At 42.4% G+C, this 22,792-nt stretch overlaps 1 protein-coding gene and 1 long non-coding RNA gene across 2 annotated transcripts; both read left to right on the top strand.

Moving 5' to 3' along the window:
* The first annotated feature begins 1,825 nt into the window (after positions 1-1,825).
* Positions 1,826-21,998, top strand: LOC310780894 (protein-glutamine gamma-glutamyltransferase 2-like). Its single transcript, XM_083641411.1, has 15 exons — positions 1,826-1,906; positions 2,815-3,000; positions 3,197-3,430; positions 3,993-4,111; positions 4,354-4,482; positions 7,715-7,883; positions 9,328-9,460; positions 10,226-10,329; positions 17,383-17,471; positions 17,722-17,875; positions 18,484-18,572; positions 18,982-19,165; positions 19,300-19,460; positions 20,959-21,095; positions 21,566-21,998. The coding sequence occupies exons 1-15, from the start codon at positions 1,897-1,899 to the stop codon at positions 21,711-21,713; spliced, it is 2,046 nt and encodes a 681-aa protein (XP_083497537.1). The 5' UTR covers positions 1,826-1,896; the 3' UTR covers positions 21,714-21,998.
* Positions 12,445-15,233, top strand: LOC310780895. Its single transcript, XR_014552936.1, has 5 exons — positions 12,445-12,569; positions 12,971-13,108; positions 13,245-13,338; positions 13,444-13,595; positions 14,676-15,233. It is a non-coding gene; the product is annotated as an uncharacterized lncRNA (long non-coding RNA).
* Positions 21,999-22,792: the final 794 nt, after the last annotated feature.

Raw genomic sequence — 22,792 nt, 5'->3', positions numbered from 1 at the left:
TTTATACTACTGTTGTCTTGGGAAACATTTGCATGTATCTGTCTGGTTGTGAGATTTCTACAGGAATTATGTATTTATATTAAGGTGAGACCACTTACTTAGGCCCATTTACATTGGCGAGAAATAGTGGGTTTTTACACCTGGATTTGAAAAGGGTGCCTCACAAAGACTGCAACAGATAGGGAAACCAGTTATTATTATTTAGGGTCCACCATTGGTTCCAAACTGATCAATTTACCATTGTGAAAAATGACCATTATATTAGGATACCATTTTAGGATATTGTTTATTTCATTATTTTGTATTTATGTTTTCTTTACAAATAATTGTAATGAAAAGTATAATTTCTTTGTAAGCTCTTTTATTTGATTGCCTGTGCAACATGCACAGCATCCAAATGTTAGCAGGATGCTGAGACTTATTTTATTTTATTTATTACAGGGGAGTTTTCCTGAGAGCAATGCTCTCTTTTTCAGGAGCGCCCCGGTTCACATTCACTCACACATTCACACCTGGAAGCTGACCAGTACAACCGCCCTGTTCACATTCACTCACACATTCACACCTGGAAGCTGACCAGTACAACCGCCCTGTTCACATTCACTCACACATTCACACCTGGAAGCTGACCAGTACAACCGCTCTGATCTGCTGGCCACTGAGCTGCTTAACGGTTTGGGGTTAATAGCCTTGCTCAAGGGCACCTTAGTTGTGGTAATGAGGGAGGGGCCAAGCACTGCTTTTCACTCTCCCCACCCAGATTTATCCTGCCAGTCCCAGGGATTGAACCTACGACCTTCTGGTCGTTCACATGATAGGGCATGCCAGGCCCAAAAAATTATTTCTTAATTTTTTTTTTTGCTTGATTGTTTTTTCTTCTTCAATGTGATTGCAGATTATCTTGTGCAGTGATTGCACAGTGATTGATTGCTATTGCAGTTTTTTTAATGGAAATGAAAAGTTGGACTATTTGACCTTTTAAACTTTTGACTGTTTGTTTGACGGTTTGACTGGCCGTCTCCACCTTCTGCAAACCAGCTGATTCAGAAACACTGAATAACATGAGGATGTGACACCAAACCATGTGTGATGTTGCTTCAGCAAAATGGCAATACTTCCTTATTCCATAGATACATTCATGACAAAAATAAGGTCCGAAAATAATGTGTGAAAAATGTTCTGCTGCTTTGTAAAAAATATATATATATATTATAATGCTGAGTTGCATTTTCAGTCTAAACTGTTAAAAACTTACATAATGTAATTACTTAATTATGTAATTCATATTTTGATTGCTTTTGAATTGTAACGGTTTTGTTTATGTTGAATCACATAGTAATATATGTTGCAAAATGGCATAAATGATTTATGACCTATTTTTGTCTGTTTTATTTTTCTATTAACAGATATTCTATGCTATTATGCTGACACTATAGACTCTATAGAGGTTTCATTCCAACATTATACCCATGACACCTACATTATCCTTGACAATTGGTACAAAGTAAAATTCAAATAACTAAAGACATATTCTTGCAAATTTGTAAAACTTAGATGATACAGTATGAGTTGGTTTGTTTAGGTAGGCTATATTGAGAAAAACGTTTTTATATGGAAATGTGCTGTTTAGTAATGTAATCCTTTACTAACTGTACTGTACTCCTTTAGCTATTTCACAACCTGACAGCTTTAATGGCAACAGTCCAACTGAAGAAAGAGTCTGGCCCTCCCATAACTAAAAAAAGGGGTACTGACGGGCACACAGACAGACGGCGGCATCCTGTTTCACATGCTACAAATAAACCCTCACTGGCTGTGGCTGTTACAGCAGGGTCGTTAACCTACCGGCTGCAGCTGAGCTTCACTTAGCCGAGGGACAGGAACTTTGCTGCAGACATGACTCAAGGTAAAGGGGAAAACTTTTCTGTCTCACATTGTAGGACTGGAGTTGATTTCATGCATTATCTAGAAATACAGATGCGGTTTCTACAGTGTAGCTGTCTTCCCTCTTTGAAACATAATAGTCAGACAGACTTTCTACTTTGATCAAGTGTCAGGATTGATAGTGGAGCCTGAAATGCGATGAGCAGGAATGGAGAATGACATGAGATAAGATCTATAGGCTAGGTTATTTTAGGTGCAGAGTAGACTGCAGTGATACAGGATCCCTACTGGCAAATGTTTGCATATTATTTCTTGTGATTTATCATCTGAAGCACTACAATATGAGTAGGATCAAATTTTGATAAAGTCATCGATAGAACATCACTTATCAAGACAAATATTTGTGATACGTATGGCAGCCTAGCCTTTTCAGACATGCTTGTGATAAAGAGCTAGAATTTACCTGACAAATTTAATTATGTGTCTATTTTAAGCAATATATGTGATGCAGGTGATTTTAAAGGGACGGGTGCAGTCAACACTGCACTTCCTTGGGTCCCCAGCAAGTGCAGTGCCCGTTTGCCTCGCTGATTAATGTTTGCAGTGTGTAGTGTGTGATTGGAATTTGGAAACCCTCATTAGTGTTTTGCTTGCACCTGTGTTTACCCTGCCTTTTCGACACAAAATGGCCCCCGTGAAAAAGGTCTATTGCAGCAAATTCGACACTGCACTTCCTCGGGGTCCCAGGAACACACCCACCAAGTGTAATGTCGATCAGACGAACAGTCCTGGAGATATGTGATAAACACACAGCCATACAGACAGAGATTCCCCTAATTAGTAGAGAGACAAGTGAGAAAAGTGATTTATAAGTGATCATCAGTCATTGATTTTCTTACTTTCTGTCTGTCTGTCTCTGTCTGTCCACAGTCTTGGAAATCGAGCGTTACGATCTAGAGATCAAGAGCAACAACAGCAGCCATCACACAGAGCTGAATGGAGAGGAGCGCTTGATTGTCAGAAGGGGGCAGCCCTTCAGCATCATTTTATACTTGAAATCTAGCAGCCAGCAGTTCACACCCGGGGAAACGAGCTTCACACTCACAGTCGAGACAGGTACCATTGCCTTGTCCTCCACAGATTAGATTTGTGTGTGTGTGTGTGTGTGTGTGTGTGTGTGTGTGTGTGTGTGAGAGAGAGAGAGAAAGAGATTTTGCAGTGCATCATCTAAGTGTGCTTGTGGATTTGTGTGTGTCTGTAGGCTATTTGGATTTTTAAAATCTATACATTTCGTGTTCCTGTCGGTCTCCAGGTCCGTTACCAAGGAAAGAATCAGATACCAAGGTTTCCTTTGGTCTGCGTGACTCCACAGTGGACACCGAGTGGAGCGCATCCGCCACTAACGGTCCCTCTGAAAACACAGTGTATGTGTCCATCAGTTCCTTCCCCAATGCCCCCATAGGAGTCTACTCTCTGACTCTGGACCAAGAAGGAGAGAAGACCAGCTTAGGACAGTTCATCCTGCTTTTTAATGCTTGGTGCCCCAGTGAGTACATTAAAACGTTTCTTTCTTTCTTTCTATCTATCTATCTATCTATCTATCTATCTATCTATCCATCTTACAGTATAGAGACACTGCGTAACGCGTCATCATTCAGAAGCCACGCCCAAGACGGGGGAAAACAGAAACCCCCCCTCCAATCCTGGCATTCTCCTATGTTCGTATCCTATGTTCGAAAATCGTATATACGGAAGATGAACACTCCAACTTACTTCCTTGACAGCTAGATTCACATTTTTCTTCTCGCCAATTCTCAATGGCTTCCTCGTTTTGCTCAGGAGTACAAAAAAAACTTTAACCGGCGATTTTTTTACATTTGTTGTCTGCACAGCCCACCACACAACAGCTTTTAGCTATGTTTAATTCAAGGAAAATGACGCTGGTGTGTGGAAATGAACAGAGCTTTTCCCCCGTGATGGGCGTGGCCTATTTCATGCAGCGTCTCTATAGTTTTAATCCCTATCCAACATGCTAACATCAAAACATCAGATGGATGTGAGATGTTAAAGGCTAAATTAATCCGTGCTTTGTCTGTACTGTCTCACAGGAGATGCTGCTTTTATGCGGAGTGAGCAGAAGAGACAGGAATATGTCTTAGCTCAACATGGGCTGATCTACAGAGGCACAAATAAACGAATCAAAGGGTCTCCTTGGAACTTTGGCCAAGTACAATTCTCATTCATTTACATCAATACCACATTCAGTAAGCTGTGTACACAATTGATGGTTGAATTATCCTGTTCCTAGAGATTTTGAATGTTTTTTTTACCTCACTGAAAAACACATCTAAAAAAGTTTTCAACCCTTACATTTCACTCAATCACATTGTCACGGACTGAATTGAAATCAAACTGACACAATTCCTCCACACAAATCCCCCTCTCCTCTGTTTGTGTGTCTATCTACAGTTTGAGCCTGGAGTTCTGGATATCTGCCTCAAGATGCTGGACGATAATCCTAAATTTGTGTCCGATGCTGACCAGGACTGCTCTGCCAGGAGAAACCCCATCTACGTGACCCGGGTGCTGAGTGCCATGGTAGGTCTGTGCCCTGGCCCGTGATGGGAGAAAGCATGGAGGGGGACAGGGAGAGTGTGAAATCTCGTTAGCCATTTACCCGCTTGTGAAGGGCCCTTATCACCATGGTGCTCCTTCTCTTCTTGCCTGCTGCTTTTCGGTCTGACTGTTTTATCGTTCTCTTTCCCTTCAACTCCCCTGGCAACTTTTGTGATAGGAACAAGTGAAGTTGCAGTCGAAGAAAGCGGTTTCAGTTTCCATTGATTGACTGCATTCCAAACAGATGGCAAAGACTGCCGTAAGAAGGAAAACTCCTGAGTCAAGATAGCCGCTACTATTATGATAAATGAGATTTCCAGGGCTATTTCTTACAGGAAACTACAGTGTGTGATAAATGATATTTTCAGGGCCATTCCCGGTCAACTTTGGTAATCATGGCAGGATTGTGCACTAGCCTACAGTATATATAGGCTGGCTGAAAGGTATGTACTTAAAATAGATAGAACATATCGAGGGCTCGGAGCCAAAGGGGTGAAAGGGCGATTTTGAAGTCAGAAGTCAATGGACGAACAATACAACGCTGTAGGGATAGGAAGGTCGGAGAGAGTCGGGATTGGAGGGGTGGGTGTAGGGGGAGTGGCTGGGGGGGATGTGGGTGGTTCAGGGTCCTGATCCAACTAACGACATTTGCATATCATAGCAGACTGGATGGAGTATTGGCCTGGACGGAGGTCTGCTCTCTCCGAGTGCGCTTCTAGTTGTTATTGTTTTTATGTTGCTTTTTATTGTTTGACGGTTATTTCATTGTTTGACTGCCATTGTTTTTTACTCTGTAAAGCACTTTGAGTTACATTTGTACGAAAATGTACCTCATAAATAAAATTATTATTATTATATATTACTATAGTGAAATACCCGTGCAGTGTATCAAGTGTAAATGCGTCCCTGTGACCGGTGGAGGCTGCGCAGCCATCGCAGATTTGGCCATTAATCGGCCCTAATTACCTACAGTAATTTAAAAAATCCATTAGGTCAACCGCAGGGGTGCTCTTTACGCTTTCTGAAAGATTCAGCACGATCGCACGTAAAATGGCATAACACAACTGCTCACTCACTCACTCTCACTCTCTCACTCTCTCACTCACTCACTCTCTCACTCACTCACTCACTCTCTCACTCACTCACTCACTCACTCACTCTCTCACTCTCTCACTCTCTCACTCACTCACTCTCCCACCCACTCACTCACTCACTCACTCACATGCAGAGACTTTGCATTCTTGTCATTAGGGTTTTTTGTGTTAAAGGGGCCATGGGGGGTGGGGGGGGGGGTTCCCTCACGCACACTAATCAGTTTGGCTGCTGCTGTTGTTCAACATTGGCCCTTGTCCGGATGCTCACAGTGTCACAATGTTGTCATTGTGTTAGCACGGCTAACGAGGCTAGCCAAGATGCTCATTACGGAGGCAGCTAGACCTCTGAGTTGGCACAGACATGACAGTTGTGATGGGTCTGATGTTAATTCCAGTAATGATTCTGGCCACAGACGACTGAAAGTGTTTGAAGAGTTGACCAACAGGTTGAGACTCGCCAAAAACTGTCACTTCCCAGCTTGAAGGGAGTAGAGTTGTTTTTACTCTACCTTTTAGTCTTGCTCATGTAATTAAGGGTTATTATGATCCAATTAAAATTGCCTGATATCAACGTTAAGGATTCTGGTGCTTCTGTTCTGCTGTGAAGTCTTAGAAAGATAGTTAGTTGCAATTGTCACTAAGAGTGCAGCTACATCGGTGTCACCTCATGATGCATTCATTTCCCGATAGTTACCATGTCCTTATCTGCAAGACACAAATCAGCTACCCAGCTACAGTTACAGTCATTTCAGCTGTATGTCTGTGGTTTGGCTTTAACCAGAGAGCACCACAACTAAGCATTTATGGGAGATTTTGAAATTGTGTCTGCAAACATGTTTTCCGTCACCATTGTATAGTTGTTGACACCAGATGACCATTTATGATAAATATGCTACTGGCAATCATTTCCATTCGTGAAGCATCTTCAGTGTTTGTGTTGTTTTGATTATAGCTTGTACTTGTCAAATGACAAACCTCTAAACCAGTCGAGTGATTAAAAGTGGTCAGCACCATTTGTTTGACTTGAAAGCAGAAGTAGGCTACCTAAAGGCAAGTGAGCTACTGACAGAGCCAGTTGTTTGAAAAGAATCAAGTAACATCAGAAGAAAGGAAAAAAGACAGACAAACGTACTGAAAGAACAAGGATTTCTTTGCTCTTGTTATTAGTTGTTACTAACAGAATATCCGTCCCTGAGTGACTGGGCATTTTAGTCAGGCCTTGCTCACAGAGTTGGCATCAGAATCAGAATCAGAATCAGAAAGACTTTAATGATCCCCGGGGGGAAATTGGGATGCAGATTCCTCTCTCTCCCCAGAGAGAGAGAGAGGAGAGAGAGAGGAGAGATTCTTGTGCAGATGACGTGATCCTCATGGCCCATTCCAAGGAGCATGCCAACTCCAACACAGTACAGCTGTAACAAAAATGTATTACTGTATAGACGGTGTTAACTTGACAACAAAAACATTCTAAATTGAACCCCCGCTCACTTCCTGTTGCAGTGTTTGCTATGGACATAAAAGAAAAAAAAACATTCAAGTGCAGGACTGACCATTCCGTGAAAACCGTCTATACAGCTGAGTGGCGAAAACAAAAGTAACGATGTCGAGTGAATATTTCTGCCGAATGCTGAGAAAAAGGAAGTGCTGTGGGGTTGCGCTCTGGTGAAAACCGTCTATACTAGCTAAAGTTTTAACAGAAAAATATTTCAATTAATTTGAACATTCCATGTAGCCTATATGTATAAATGTATATGTAGCCTATGTATATGTATGTACTGCATTATGTAGTAGCCTTGGTGAAAGTTGCAGCTGAGCATTACTTCAAGATAAAGATATTCATTCTGATCTTGTCAATTGATGTGTAATTTCTAGATTTGTATTAAAATGTGTTTTACAATTGACACATTTCCACAAACCAATTTTGCTTAAGCAATCTTGAAAAAAATGCATCTTGATTTTTTTTTTTTAACTTGAAAAAATGAGCATTTTAAGAGCCTGCAGATTCAAGTTTTTCAATAACAATTGCAGAAACAATAGCAGGTGGCGGTGGGAGAGATGGGAATTGAACTACCATGTTATATTTGATTGATTTCCCCTCTCTTCTCCATTTTGCGCCACAGATCAACAGTCAGAATGACAGTGGGGTGCTGGTGGGGTCGTGGTCTGAGTTTTCGGGTGGGGTCCATCCCACGACGTGGATCGGCAGCGGAGACATCCTGCGGCAGTGGAAGGAGAGCGGCCCGGTGCGCTATGGCCAGTGCTGGGTGTTCGCTGCTGTGGAATGCACAGGTGAGTGCAGTATGCTGTGGAATGCACAGGTGAGTATGCTGTGGAATGCACAGGTGAGTGCAGTATGCTGTGGAATGCACACGTGAGTGCAGTATGCTGTGGAATGCACAGGTGAGTGCAGTATGCTGTGGAATGCACAGGTGAGTATGCTGTTGAATGCACAGGTGAGTGCAGTATGCTGTGGAATGCACACGTGAGTGCAGTATGCTGTGGAATGCACAGGTGAGTGCAGTATGCTGTGGAAAGCACAGGTGAGTGCAGTATGCTGTGGAATGCACAGGTGAGTGCAGTATGCACCTCGCTGCTCGCTTTGATTCATTGTGTTCATTCACTCTAATCAGTCATTCATTAGTTTCTTCATGTGTTCATTCGGTGATTCATTCACTCATTCTGGGTCATTCTTGAGCTGGACTGTTGAACACATGTTGTTGGTGTCTGTGAGTGATTGTGTTTAATTGAGATGTTTCAATCACATGTTGCAGTCACTTGTTTGTTCATTCATTCATTCATTCATTCATTCATTCATTCATTCAATTATTCATTCTTTGAATTAGTAATGCTAAAGCCTGTGTGTGTGTGTGTGTGTGTGTGTGTGTGTGTGTGTGTGTGTGTGTGTGTGTGTGTGTGTGTGTGTGTGTGTGTGTGTGTGTGTGACCGAGTGAGAGCAGAAATTGTGTCCACCCACAGCTATGGCATTTTACGTGCGATCGCGCTGAATTTTTCAGGGCAGGAAGTGTAAAGAGCACCCCTGCAGGTGACCCAAGGAGGACAGATTTTTGAATTAGGTAATTAGGGCCGACTAAATGGGCAAAAAAATGGCAAATTAGTGGCCCAAATGTAGTCTTTCAAGCCAGTCTATCTCTTCCATAATCTTCAAATGCTCCAGAGACAGTCTGCAGTTAAAATTGGGCCACCAGAGGAAGTTGTCATCTTCCAAAGAAAAAAAACGCATCAGACCGGAGGAAGTTCGATGGTATTCGACCAATCACGAGTCACGACACATGTACCTAAACAAAATCAAGGCAGGTGATTATATCCTTGAAGTACAGACGGGTAGGCGGATGCATTTGCAAATTGCGGGAGCTGGGACCTTGAAGTGTTTATGTCCTGGGGGGGTGGGGTCAGTCATGAATAAATAAATAAATAAATAAATAAATAAATAAATAAATAAATAAATAAATACAGTGTGAGAAACTGTGTTCTGGTGCTTTTGTCCTTTAACACCAATAATGTTTTCTAGTCCATCCCACAGCCTCTATATCAACCCTACCTCTGTGCCAACAAGACCCAAAATTAGAATCTAATCTTTGAAGCTGTCTGCCCCTGTCTCCACTTTTTGACATCTTTATTATTTCATGGCACCAGCTATCTCAAGTGTGTGTGTGTGTGTGTGTGTGTGTGTGTGTGTGTTTTGAAGTGTGACTCTCTCCTCTCTCCCGCCCAGTGTCTCGTGCCCTGGGTGTCCCGTGTCGAGTGGTTACTAACTTTGGGTCGGCTCACGACACCAACGCCAACCTGCTGATAGAGAATCTTTATGATGAAGACGGGGAAAGAATCTCTGGGGGGGATTCAGTATGGTGAGTCTCTCTCTCTTTCTCTCTCTCTCTCTCTCTCTCTCTCTCTCACACACACACACACACACACACACACACACACACACACACACACACACACACACACACACACACTCTTTCGCGCTATCTCTCTCCACACTAACCATATCCTACCACCTGTCAGGTCAATTTGATTTGTACTGTAGTCTGTAGCACATATTATAGACAGGTAAGCTCAATGTGCTTCACATTAAAAAGAGAAAGTGACAATAAACAGATAAGGACATACAATACGCCAGTGTTGTAGTCAAGTCACTATATCTCGAGTCCACATCGCGTCTCGAGTTCCCAGCGTTCAAGTCTGAGTCCAAGTTCGACGGAGTCACCAAAGAAGAGTCAGAGTCAAGTCCAAGTTGAGTCCCCCTTACCTGAGTCAGAGTTACTGAATGTGCTCAAATCCACATGTAGGTGGAACACACGTGCCTGGCCTGGCATGACATTGAATAAAGTTATGGTACTAATATAGCTATCAATATCTTTTGCCAAAATGATTAGGGCCTATTACAAAATACAAAAATGGTCCGAGTCTGACTCAACTCGATACAACACTGCAGTATGCATATATAAAATACACTCCACGTAAACAAAATACCATTTCAGCCGCATACACTATACACACATACATAGAATACAGCTAATCTGTGTGTTATGATGTACATTTTGTCTATATTGACAAAGTAAAGTGCTCAAGTTGTACCTCTGCATTACCCTATACACCATATGTGCCAGGAACTTCCATGTTTGGGTGGACAACTGGATGACTCGTCCTGATCTTGGGTCAGAGTATGATGGATGGCAAGCCAGCGACCCAACCCCGCAGGAGGAGAGTGAAGGTGAACGTCCACTTGCACCTTAGACTTTCCCACTAAATTTCACCCTAAATAGCTTCAAAGTTAGAAAAAAAACACACATTGTAGGACACTATCTATCGTTGCATCGGCGCAGTTTCTAGGCCGAGCGGCAGGCGCAGATCAAAGCAGTGGGCGTGGAAAGGCGCACTTGATATCGTCCTGCTGGCGCTAGATGCAGCCCAAAGCATTACAACCACGCCTTTTAGGCGTAAAATTATGCACCGTCATGCTCATTGGATAAGTGCAATAAACGAATCGCACGCTTGCCTTTTTAGCTCCAATTCCAGTGATCCCGCAAAACCAGACGAAAGCCAAACGCTCTGCCCCCCCCCCCCCCTCCCTTCATCCAGCCTGTCTGTCTGCATTATAGGCTATTATTCCATATTATTATGCTTCTCAAACCAATCTAACTGCAGTTTCAATACTGCAAGCATGTAAATACGCTACACTATAGCAAGATCAAAGTGAAAATAATGTTCTATGCATCAGCTAGAAAAATATAGCCTATTAGATTGGTGAAAGTTTGTCCAGAAAGATATCATTTTCTCTCGCCTGCTGCAGGAAGGATGATGCACATAAATATACCCTACATTATGTCAAGTCATTGCATAAATGTGTTTTTATTGTAAAACTAAATGTGAAATAGGGCCAAGTTATTGGACGGACATCACAGTATAGCAGATGCCATTAGAAGCGCGTTCCGAAGCGCGTTCCGCTGTTACTTCTCTAAATCACGTTAACTCGACAAGGGGTATATATATGCCCAGGAGGACATATATGTTTCACATAGGGTGGTGTTTTCATTTCGAGGTTTTATTTGGTCCAATATTGAAATGTTGACAATGGCAGGCTGTGTTACCATTACACATTAATTTAGAACTACCTTTTATATCTATTTTGGCTCATTTGGTGGCTATTTAGTAGCGAAATGAAGAAACACAATGCATGCTGGGAACTCAGAGAGAGAGAGAGAGAAGGGTGACAGAGAAGAAGCAGTGAAGGCAAAGAATAGGCCTGCTTTTGAAAAGCTTTTGAAAAGCTTTTGAAAAGCTAAATGTAGGCCAGCTCCCAAGATATGACTAGGCTGGTATTTAGCGCCGACACGCCCACTTTGGGACTGCGCCACGCCCATTCGGCCTAAAGCGCATTTGGCAGCCTAAAGCCTATTGCTATCTTGCCGAAACAGGCGCAAGGCACGTTTTTTTGCGGTTAAGGCCCGTAATAGCGCCGATGGCCTGTGGGAGAATAGAGCCCATGGCCCCTATCGTTGCATCGGCGCAGTTTCTAGGCCGAGCGGCAGGCGCAGATCAAAGCAGTGGGCGTGGAAAGGCGCACTTGATATCGTCGTGCTGGCGCTAGATGCAGCCCAAAGCATTACAACCACGCCTTTTAGGCGTAAAATTATGCACCGTCATGCTCATTGGATAAGTGCAATAAACGAATCGCACGCTTGCCTTTTTAGCTCCAATTCCAGTGATCCCGCAAAACCAGACGAAAGCCAAACGCTCTGCCCCCCCCCCCCCTCCCTTCATCCAGCCTGTCTGTCTGCATTATAGGCTATTATTCCATATTATTATGCTTCTCAAACCAATCTAACTGCAGTTTCAATACTGCAAGCATGTAAATACGCTACACTATAGCAAGATCAAAGTGAAAATAATGTTCTATGCATCAGCTAGAAAAATATAGCCTATTAGATTGGTGAAAGTTTGTCCAGAAAGATATCATTTTCTCTCGCCTGCTGCAGGAAGGATGATGCACATAAATATACCCTACATTATGTCAAGTCATTGCATAAATGTGTTTTTATTGTAAAACTAAATGTGAAATAGGGCCAAGTTATTGGACGGACATCACAGTATACAGTATAGCAGATGCCATTAGAAGCGCTACCTAACCACTGCTCGTCTGTACAAGTCGACGAATCACAGGGCGAAGTCAATCTTTCTAAAGCCAACCACATGCCGAGCCTAATCTTTCAAGAACCAACCACATGGCGAGCCTAATAATTCAGGAGCCTATCAAATGACCAAGTGAATCTTTCACAAAGCCATCCAATCAGAAGGCGAATCCAATCTTTCATTCAGCCAATCCCAGCGAATCCGACGGCCGAGAGGTCACCGCCCTCTTCTTCTTCACCGGAAGTACCCCAGTGTGTGGTTTGTTTGGCTAACGGATAGCTAGCCATTAGCTCTTATTATTATCCCTACACAACGTTACAGGTAAGCAACTGCCGATCCTTTTCATGTTTTAATTAAATACACATATTTCACGTCCACTTTGGCCATATCGTTGATATTTGCGCATATTTTTGATCGCGGTCTTTGACGTAAATATCACAGCATAACGTAACGAGAAGCTAACTAGCGTTAGCTGTGGCTGTGTTTTCGCTATCTGAACCCAAGTTCACGTTAACGTTAACAGCTAAGAAATAGTAAACCTTGTTATCAGTAATCTGCATAATGAGAAACTCATACACAGATAAAAGTAACAGCAGGTAGGCCTACTGATATAAACATTAAATGCCTGTCTATGCCTGTGTTTCTGTTTGTATGTTTTTAGTATCTAATGTATGTTTGTTTATTGCTGTAAGTATAATTTAGTCTACTGTACATAATTTCAGATGTCATTACGAAACAACAAGGCTATGGCAGGTGACACTGAGTGGCTCTCTACTGGGGTGTCTGGTATGGCCATCCACAGTGAGGGAAACATACCTGCTCCTTGCCCAAAAAAAGAGAGATGGCATGACCTTTATAAGGTAAGATTATATGGCTTATCCATGTTCAAGTTAACAACATGACCCTAACACAATACACTGTAACATCAGGTACAGTATGTGATGGTACATGTATGCAAGTCCAGTTAAGTTACCGTATGTGCATTGTGTGTTTCAGACTGCCACAGCCAGGTATCTGCACAGCTCAGGGATTACTGAAGTATCCCAGCAAGATGGAGCAAGGTGACCCTCTACTCCAAGCAGGGCTTCAGGTATGACCTCACCTTCACCCACTCATGCCTCCTTGGCCAACAAGGTGAAATAGTCATATTTAATTTCACTGGGACTTATTTTTCCCTCTGTGTATCTTTCTCAAGGTGAGCGCCTACACTCCAGACAGCGTGTCCCAGGCATTGGAGTATCTGAAGGAGCTCCTGCTCGTCATCCAGCAGCACACCACATCTTGTCTGCACAGGCACACATCCCACCTGCTACAGCGAGCGTGGACCAGCCTGCACGACTCCTGACAGTGAGTACCTGATTGTGTCTCCTGTCCAGATTGTGTTAAAAACGTTTTAACAACCTCACACAGACAAGACTCAAGTCATTACTATTGCTTCAGACAAAATCATTTCCAAGGTTGTTCAGTGTTTAACTGTATGGTCTAATCTTAGAAATATTGGTGTTATTTTGATCAGGCTATGTCCTTTGATCAAGTTAAGTCATTGTCCTGTACATGCCACCCCCCCCCCCCCCACACCCATTTTAGAAACAAACACTCAGGTCTGTTGTGTCACACAGATTATTATTGATGCCTTTTGTATCATCCCACCTGGAGTACTGTAATTCCCTTTTGACATGCCTCACCGGTCCCTGGACTGTCTACAAATGGTCCAGTACACTGCTGTTGACTAAGGCCGCATGCCCACAGGGATTGTTTTTTTGTTTTTTGTTTTTTTCCCAGGTCAGAATGCTTTGGAAATCATGTCCAGAGTGCTTCCAACGTGCACAGACACAGCATTTATTTGTTGCTGCTGAAAAAAATTGACATTGTGTAACTTTTCTCTGCTTGAGGCGCCCAGAGCACCCTGCCCAAAAACACTAGCCATCGAGAGCGTTTAAACACCAGGTGCGGTGCTGGGAAGAGGAGCGCTCCTAGAGCGTCCTTACCATAGAGAATGAATTGCAGAAAGGCGCTGGCAGCTCAAACAGACGTTCCCTGTGGACACAGCTGCTTAGTCCAGCACGACATGTCACATCACATCCATCTTAGCTTCCTTACATTGGCTTCCATCAAGTTTAAGGTTCTTGTAATCACTTATAAAGCCCTGCATGGTCAGGCACCTGTGTAAATCTGTGACCTGATCCATCCCTACATCACCAGTCAATGTGACTGCTCTGTGAAAGGTGCTATATAAATAAACGTTACAAATAAACGTTACTTTCTTAGTTAATTGCTTACTTACTTAGCTGGATTCAATTTACACCTGGCATTAAAACAGGTCCAGGATCTACATCAAAAATGTGATTCATCCTGTTTAATCCATGCCAACTATGTCTCTTTTCATCTATCAGTCTGATGTGTCCCATGTTTGTGTTTTCCCTACAGTGGTGAAGTGTCAGTGTGGTGTCTGCAGAGCCTGCTCGCCTCCAACACAACCCACCATCATCAAGACCTGGACCCAGGAGCTGCTGACGCCAGCATGATGGCAGCATACAGATGCCAGCTTTTTGCACACCACACACACTCGACACTGATCTACACAAAGTTACACTCACCACACACACTCGACACTGATCTACACAAAGTTACACTCACACTGACCCTTTCTGATGCTGCCATTTGGTTGTGTCAGCTCCTGCTCTCTAGCTGTGATTGGACACTCTGGGGTCAGACAAGTGAACTCTCATTCAAAGGACCCTCTCTGTCTCTTTTCTTCTTTTTCTTCTTTTCATTGCTGTTTATTATTATTCATTGTCCACTGTGTTCTTTATTTGATTTAGATTGCACATTGTCTAATCGTTTTGTTTTTGTAAATGATGAATTTATTTGAAATGTATTCTCTCTTCGTGTCTTTGATAATACCATGATATTTAAATCTACTACATAATACATTATAGCCAATACGTTTTATACTTGACTGAATGACCAATAAAGTGCTCAAATCAGTTATCACTCATTCAATCATTACTTTCAACTTTTCTTTAGGGCATTACCCACTTTTGAGATAGCCTAAAAAAACTAAATATTTAAAGTGCATACGGTACTTTCTTTCCCTATTACAATAATAAAGACCCAGTTTTAAAACCATGCATTGCATATTTACCAACATGCTTGAGGTGGGATTGTAAACCTGTCTCTTCCATTTTACACAAGTAGCCTAATGTGATGGTGCATTAAAAGTTGATCAAAATCACATTATAGTTTAATTAGATTTGAGTTGCAGCACATTGACATCGTTTCAGAGCACCAAGGCAATAACTGAATGACATTGGACAAAATTCAAGTAAGTCCACAGCTGGATTCGAACCTGCGTCCTCCCAATTTTTCTTCCTTTTCCTCCTCCTTTTCCCCCCCTTCTTCCCCTTCCCCCCCCCTTCTTTACGGACTAATGTTCCCCAGCCTTTGCGGGTTCCGAAGCGCGTTCCGCTGTTACTTCTCTAAATCACGTTAACTCGACAAGGGGTATATATATGCCCAGGAGGACATATATGTTTCACATAGGGTGGTGTTTTCATTTCGAGGTTTTATTTGGTCCAATATTGAAATGTTGACAATGGCAGGCTGTGTTACCATTACACATTAATTTAGAACTACCTTTTATATCTATTTTGGCTCATTTGGTGGCTATTTAGTAGCGAAATGAAGAAACACAATGCATGCTGGGAACTCAGAGAGAGAGAGAGAGAAGGGTGACAGAGAAGAAGCAGTGAAGGCAAAGAATAGGCCTGCTTTTGAAAAGCGCAAAGCGCTAAATGTAGGCCAGCTCCCAAGATATGACTAGGCTGGTATTTAGCGCCGACACGCCCACTTTGGGACTGCGCCACGCCCATTCGGCCTAAAGCGCATTTGGCAGCCTAAAGCATACATGGGCAACATACGGCCCGCGGGCCGTATGCGGCCCGCGCGCGCCCCCTGTGTGGCCCGCGATGGAATTGCAAAAAAAAAAAAAAAAAAAAAATTTTTTTTTTTTTTTTTTACAGTGCACCTGAACGCAACATGCAAGATACCCACTGAATAAGTGTCCAAATGTTCATGTCATTCTGGCCAATACTCTTCTGTTATAGCATTTCAGTCTGGAATATGGAATATCTTTCAATAATCTTTATGACTAAAGTAATCTCATGTGTAAGAAATGACTGTTCTACATTGAAGTAGAAATTTAAATAATTAACTTGTTGGTTTTGGATTGATTTAGCTTCAAGAGTGCATTTTTGTTCGTGTGACCCTCAACACAGGCTTTGAGAATCCCGGCCACTTACTGATACTTATGCTTAAATTAACCCACTCATATTCTGGTTTATTTTAAGAAAAACATTTCGGCTAGTGGAAATTCTAATTGGCTGGTAACTTTAAAATCTAGCAGCCATATTGGCAGGTGGTGAAAAAAGTTAATTTCAAGCCCTGCAGGGAGAGCAGGTGGTGACATAGGAGTGAGTGAGAAAAGGATCAAATATTGGTAGTTAAGACTGAATAATGACATCACAACTCTTAATTTAAAATGAGTTATTCCTCTAAACCTGGGTTCAAATGCCCCAAATTTTTCGCGCTGGCGCCGTTCAGCAAAATCTGGTAGCAAGGACATCATCAAAGTTGCCCATCCATGGGTTACGGCATGACAATATTTGTTCGGCCCCCGGCACAATCTGGGTTTCTCATGTGGCCCCCCATGAAAAATAGTTGCCCACCCCTGGCCTAAAGCCTATTGCTATCTTGCCGAAACAGGCGCAAGGCACGTTTTTTTGCGGTTAAGGCCCGTAATAGCGCCGATGGCCTGTGGGAGAATAGAGCCCCATATGTATCTGCTCGTTCCAAAGCTTCATAGAAGTAATCATGCTTACTGTATATTGAGTGAAATGTTTGTATTGATGTATGATGCCAATGTGTGTGAATATTTCCTGTCTGTCTGTCTGTCTGGCTGTCTGTCTGTCTGTCTGGCTGTCTGTCTGTCTGTCTGTCTCTCTCTCTCTCTCTCTCTCTCTCTGATTTGATTTATTAGAAAGAATGATACAATATACAGCTATGCCCCTTTGGGCAACAATATATCCATTGAAGCCAAACTCTCTATCTCTCTGATCCATGTGGGATGCTGCAGGTGTTTACCGCTGTGGGCCGGTTCCACTGAAAGCCATCAGGGAAGGAGAGCTGACCAAGAAGTACGACGCTCCCTTTGTTTTTGCTGAGGTGAGTTTGTCCTTGAGCTCCATGTAGACCTGAGACTTTTTCAGTCTGGGGCCCAAGTTAGAGGTGTGATTGTTGGCACTTTACATTATACACACATTACAGGGCAATAACTGTGTGAGTACATACAAATGATCAGAAAGTAACTAGTAATGTCTAGTAACAACAACTATTTATCATTATAATGTGTCATTTCTGGGTAAATGCCAGTAAGTACAGCCGTGGTGATTTTGCTCATGTTGTGTGGAGTCAGGTTAATGCTGATGTTGTGGACATGGTGCGTCTGTCAACCGGAGACTTTGTCAAGTTCGGTGGATCCACCAAGTCCGTTGGCCGCTGCATCAGCACCAAAGCTGTGGGCCTGGATGAGAGACACGACATCACGCACCAGTACAAGTATCCTGAAGGTGCAGCAGAGCCGCATGTGTAGACAGACACATACTCATGAATGGATACAGACTAAGGCCATCTGATTTCCACAAAACGGGGGAAAACGGACGGAATCATAGTTTAATCAGAGTTTTCCATAATTTGGCTCAAATTACTAGGCCTAATGGCCTAATTATCAAAATCACAAGTAGACCTAATTATTGTAAATGATTTCATAATTGTAAAATAGGCCTAGAGAAATAATTTCGTTTTTGATTGGCGTGTTTTGAGAGAGGATATGATTTATTGATTTTTTTTATAAAGATGAGCAGCATATTATTATTATTATAAAAAAAGAACAAAAAACAATGGGAATGTTTGAAAACTATAAATGAACAATAGACAACATGAATACAGCAAGCAATAATTACAAAATATAAATACGTAATCAGACCATATAACACAAACATTACTCAACATTACTGCGTTGCAAATGAGGGAAACCACGATGATTCTCGAGGCTTAATTAAAGTTTTGAATGAATTAGTGGATTCAAATCTAAATGATTACGGTTTTGAAGGAGTCTATCCTGGTGTTTGCTAGGAACAAAAACAAGACTTTGCACTGATTATCCCGATGGTTTCAGGTTCAAAGGAGGAGAGGCAGGTGTTTGAGAAGGCCCAGCACCACAACAAACTACAGCAGAAGGGAGAGGAGCCGGGTCTCCGCCTCAAGGTTTGCTACCGCTCTCAGATGCACAGCTTCAACATCAGGCTGAGATGTGACATCATGTGTGGAGGGATCATTCACTATCACACCTGTAAACCAATGGGATTTCAATTAAGGAGAGAGAGGCAGTTTAATTTGATGGGAAGTGTGTGTGTGTGTGTGTGTGGGGGGGGGGGGGGGGGTAATTGAAGAAAATATGTTGTTTTATCGGTTTGAAATGTATAACATTAAAATACAACCAAATTAATTTGATTTGTGTATATTATGACATGGAAAATTAGCTAACAAGGTGGAGAAAGTCATTCATTTGATGTTTTAAATCCAACAAATTCAGGTGTGTTATTCCTATGATCATCATTTTGATTACTGAATATTATGTGATTAGAGAGACTGAAAGCTCAGATTCTCATTTCAGATCAAGCTGGCCGATAAGATGACCGTGGGCTCAGACTTTGAGGTGTACGCTCTCCTCACCAACAACTGCATGGAGACCAGGACCTGCACCTTCATGCTGTTTGCCACAGCCGTCGGCTACAACGGCAGCCGAGGAGAGAGCTGCGGGTTCACCTCCGAAAAAGTGCAGGTGCCTCCTGGGGAAGGTTGGTTCAACAGCGTCACTCTGACTGCAAACAATCACCTGTGCTGGTTTCACACTATGAACAGCTGATCTAAAATGGGTTATATCAAAAAAGGAATGTTTTACTAACACAGTATGTTTTGTGTTGTTATTCAGAGAAGCGCCTCTCCCTCATACTGAAGTATGACAACTATGGATCATCCATCTCCTCTGATAGGTTGATCCAGCTGTCAGCCATCACCATCGACAGGCAGACCATAGACTTCCATAAAGCAGAGAAGACCATTGTCCTGGATGAGCCAGATATAGAGATCAAGGTACGGACGGATGGATGAAGGAACCTGTCCCTGAGCAATAAATATAATGATACATGTGATGTGATGAAAGCGCTCTATTGTTAGATGTTTGGGAAACGGAGTGAATCACTTCTGGATTGTTGCTGTCGTGGCAGAATTTGAACGACCCCCTCATAACCTTTGACCCCCTCATAACCTTCAAACAAATTAGACTGTTTTTTCTCCATTAAAAAACAAGGGCAACTTCGGCTCAGGACCACGTGCATCATGTAGCAACCAGGCGACCTCTTGCAACTCAAGCTCATTCGAGGAAACTACATCTTTCCCAAGTTTGGCACTGATGACATGACTGATGACATCATCATTCATGACATCACTGACGACATCATCACCGTTTCAACAGCCCAAGTTTGGCACTGATGACATCACTGATGACATCATCACGCTTATCCATTCCTGACTAAATGCCCGACTCACCCCAAAATGCCTTCTCTTGACCACGTGCTGCGCAGGCACATGCAAAAGATGTATTTTGAACACTTGTCACCACGTCTGGGTTAAACTAACCTCGCGTCACCAGGCTCTTCTCGGCGAGAAAGAGCCTGGCTTCCGTTCACAATTGATTTTGTCACCCTACCTGGTTCCGGCCTAGAGCCCGCCCTAGACAGGAAGGGCAGCGTTTCTAGCTCGTCAACTTTTACATTAACTTGACAATTTGACACAAGTATCAGAACGGCAAACAACAAAACAAAAGATGGACGCACCGAACAAAGTTTTTGAAGAAGTTCTTTTAGAAACATTGCGGATTCACAATCTCACATCTTTTAAGCCAATACAGAAGCTTTGAATCAGACAATTAATCGAGGAAAGAGACGTCAAGCTAACGGCAACAAAGATGTTTTTTGGCGCACTGCCTTCCGGTGTTCATTCTGGTTCCGTGGTTTACGCCCCATGACAAAAAGCGGGGTGAAAGGTGCCCAGACTAGGGTTAAACAGCTGCAATGTTGCACCACCTACAGGAGGAAATAAAGACGACTGTCTATCAGTCAGTCGTCTGTCTGCCCTTCTCTTTGTTAACCACATCTGGATCAAACTGTAATTGTAAATAAGTATTAGCATTTTTGTTAACCTGTTTAGGGAAGAAAAGTCTGAAGATCACCTTGTCTCGCGCCCCAGGAAAGCCCTGATTACCATAGTACATATCTCAAATCAATATACGAGTCTGGTTGTAATTTTCTTAATTTTTTCTTATGTCGAACATGATAAAACCTGATTATCTAAATACCTAATTATCTGTTGTGCTCCCTCCCCCCCATTCGTGCTCTCTCCCCTCCCCTCTCCCCCATATTCTCTCTCTCTCTTTCTCTCTCTCTCTCTCTCTCTAATAGGATTGTTCAATCGTGTTTATTGATAGTGCCACTGCTTAGCTAGACATATTCCCTGTAAAGCCCTCTGAGACATGCTTGTGAATTAGGGCTATACAAATAAACTTGACTTGACTAACGTGTCCTGTGTGCAGCTGTTGGGAGAGGCCACAGTGCAGCAGCCAGCGAAGGCAGAGCTGAGCTTGCTGAACCCGCTGCCAGAGCCGCTTCAGGACTGCAGCTTCACCTACGAGGGAGTGGGCCTCACGCAGGGCAAAGCTGCCACCATCAAGTACGTCCGGCGTCCGCTCAGCCCAGCTCTACATGCAGGAGATAGGAGTTTACATTGGATTATGGCTTCTTAGCGCTCCTCTACGTTTTTCCCCTGTCATATTCAGTAAAACATCTCCCAACACTCCAAAAATGATCTTGCACCCCCTCCTAGGGGGTCCCAACCCCCAGTTTGAACCACAGGCTTCATGTACAGGCTGGTGTTTCTGTACTGTAATTATGTGCATGATGTTGATGCAGCAATGAGGTACATCCATACCACCAAAGTACCAAAGTACACGTAATCACAGACTTTGCAGTAAAGAAAAGGGAGTATTATACCATGTATGATTACCAACGCATGTGTACTAACTGAACGTTTTCTTCAAAGCAGTATACAGCATACAGCAGTATACATATGAACAAAGATCAAACGATGCACAGGAGTTGGCATACAGTTCAAACTCATCCTGTTTCATATTCTTCTTCCAGGATTGGAGCTGTGGGTCCTAAGCAGGAAGCCAAGGCCACTGTGGAGTTCACTCCGACCAGCAGCGGCTCCAGCGTGCTCCTGGTGAACTTTGACAGCGACAAACTGAGGAACATCAAGAACTTCATCACTGTTGTGGTGAAGGAGTGATCCAGTGCATTACTGGAACCAGGGCTCCCAAAAGCATCACAGCACTAACACCCATCTTTGTTCCATTGGACTACAATGGGTAATACTCACATCAGAGAGGGGAAGACTACTTTCAAAACGTAATCTTGCACAGTGATTAGTTACTGATTACCTGCCAAACAATTTAATCAGTGACATTAATGAACTAGTAGTGTGTTCAGTTCCAGTATTTGATCATGCAGTATGTAGCCTACTAGTATAAGTACTAAGTTATTTTTGTTTTTATATTTTGAGTTTGTGTAGTAAAAGGAGTTATTCTTCTGAACACTGTTTAACAACTGAATAAAATTCCTAGTTTTACAGAAAAATATTAGCTGCCCTAATTGCTTTCTCCAACAAGCAACACATGTAATAGTTTATAATAATGACCACTGTTTGTGTAGTCTGTATAGTTATCTTACAGACTGTTTGTATAGTCTGTATGTACAGACTGTTTGTGTTGTGTGTATAGTTATCTTACAGACCGTGTAGTCTGTATAGTTATCTTACAGACTGTTTGTGTTTTCTGTATAGTTATCTTACAGACTTTGTGTAGTCTGTAGTTATCTTACAGACTGTTTGTGTAGTCTCTATAGTTATCTTAGACTGTTTGTGTAGTCTGTATAGTTATCTTACAGACTGTTTGTGTAGTCTGTATAGTTATCTTACAGACTGTTTGTGTAGTGTGTATAGTTATCTTACAGACTGTGTAGTCTGTAGTTATCTTACAGACTGTTTGTGTAGTCTCTATAGTTATCTTAGACTGTTTGTGTAGTCTGTATAGTTATCTTACAGACTGTTTGTGTAGTCTCTATAGTTATCTTAGACTGTTTGTGTAGTCTGTATAGTTATCTTACAGACTGTTTGTGTAGTCTCTATAGTTATCTTAGACTGTTTGTGTAGTCTGTATAGTTATCTTACAGACTGTTTGTGTAGTCTCTATAGTTATCTTAGACTGTTTGTGTAGTCTGTATAGTTATCTTACAGACTGTTTGTGTAGTGTGTATAGTTATCTTACAGACTGTGTAGTCTGTATAGTTATCTTACAGACTGTTTGTGTA

This window comes from Poromitra crassiceps (assembly GCF_964638095.1).
Source record: "Poromitra crassiceps genome assembly, chromosome: 8".
Lineage (NCBI taxonomy): Eukaryota > Metazoa > Chordata > Actinopteri > Beryciformes > Melamphaidae > Poromitra > Poromitra crassiceps.
The sequence above is the reverse complement of the archived record's forward strand: the minus strand, read 5'-3'. Positions and strand labels throughout refer to the sequence as shown.

What these genes read in the sequence shown, in the direction of transcription:
- LOC310780894 (XM_083641411.1), top strand. An exon ending in TCTGGGGGGGATTCAGTATG is followed by an intron (nt 9,461 to 10,225) that starts GTGAGTCTCTCT and finishes CATATGTGCCAG; the next exon opens with GAACTTCCATGTTTGGGTGG. An exon ending in GGCAAAGCTGCCACCATCAA is followed by an intron (nt 21,096 to 21,565) that starts GTACGTCCGGCG and finishes TTCTTCTTCCAG; the next exon opens with GATTGGAGCTGTGGGTCCTA.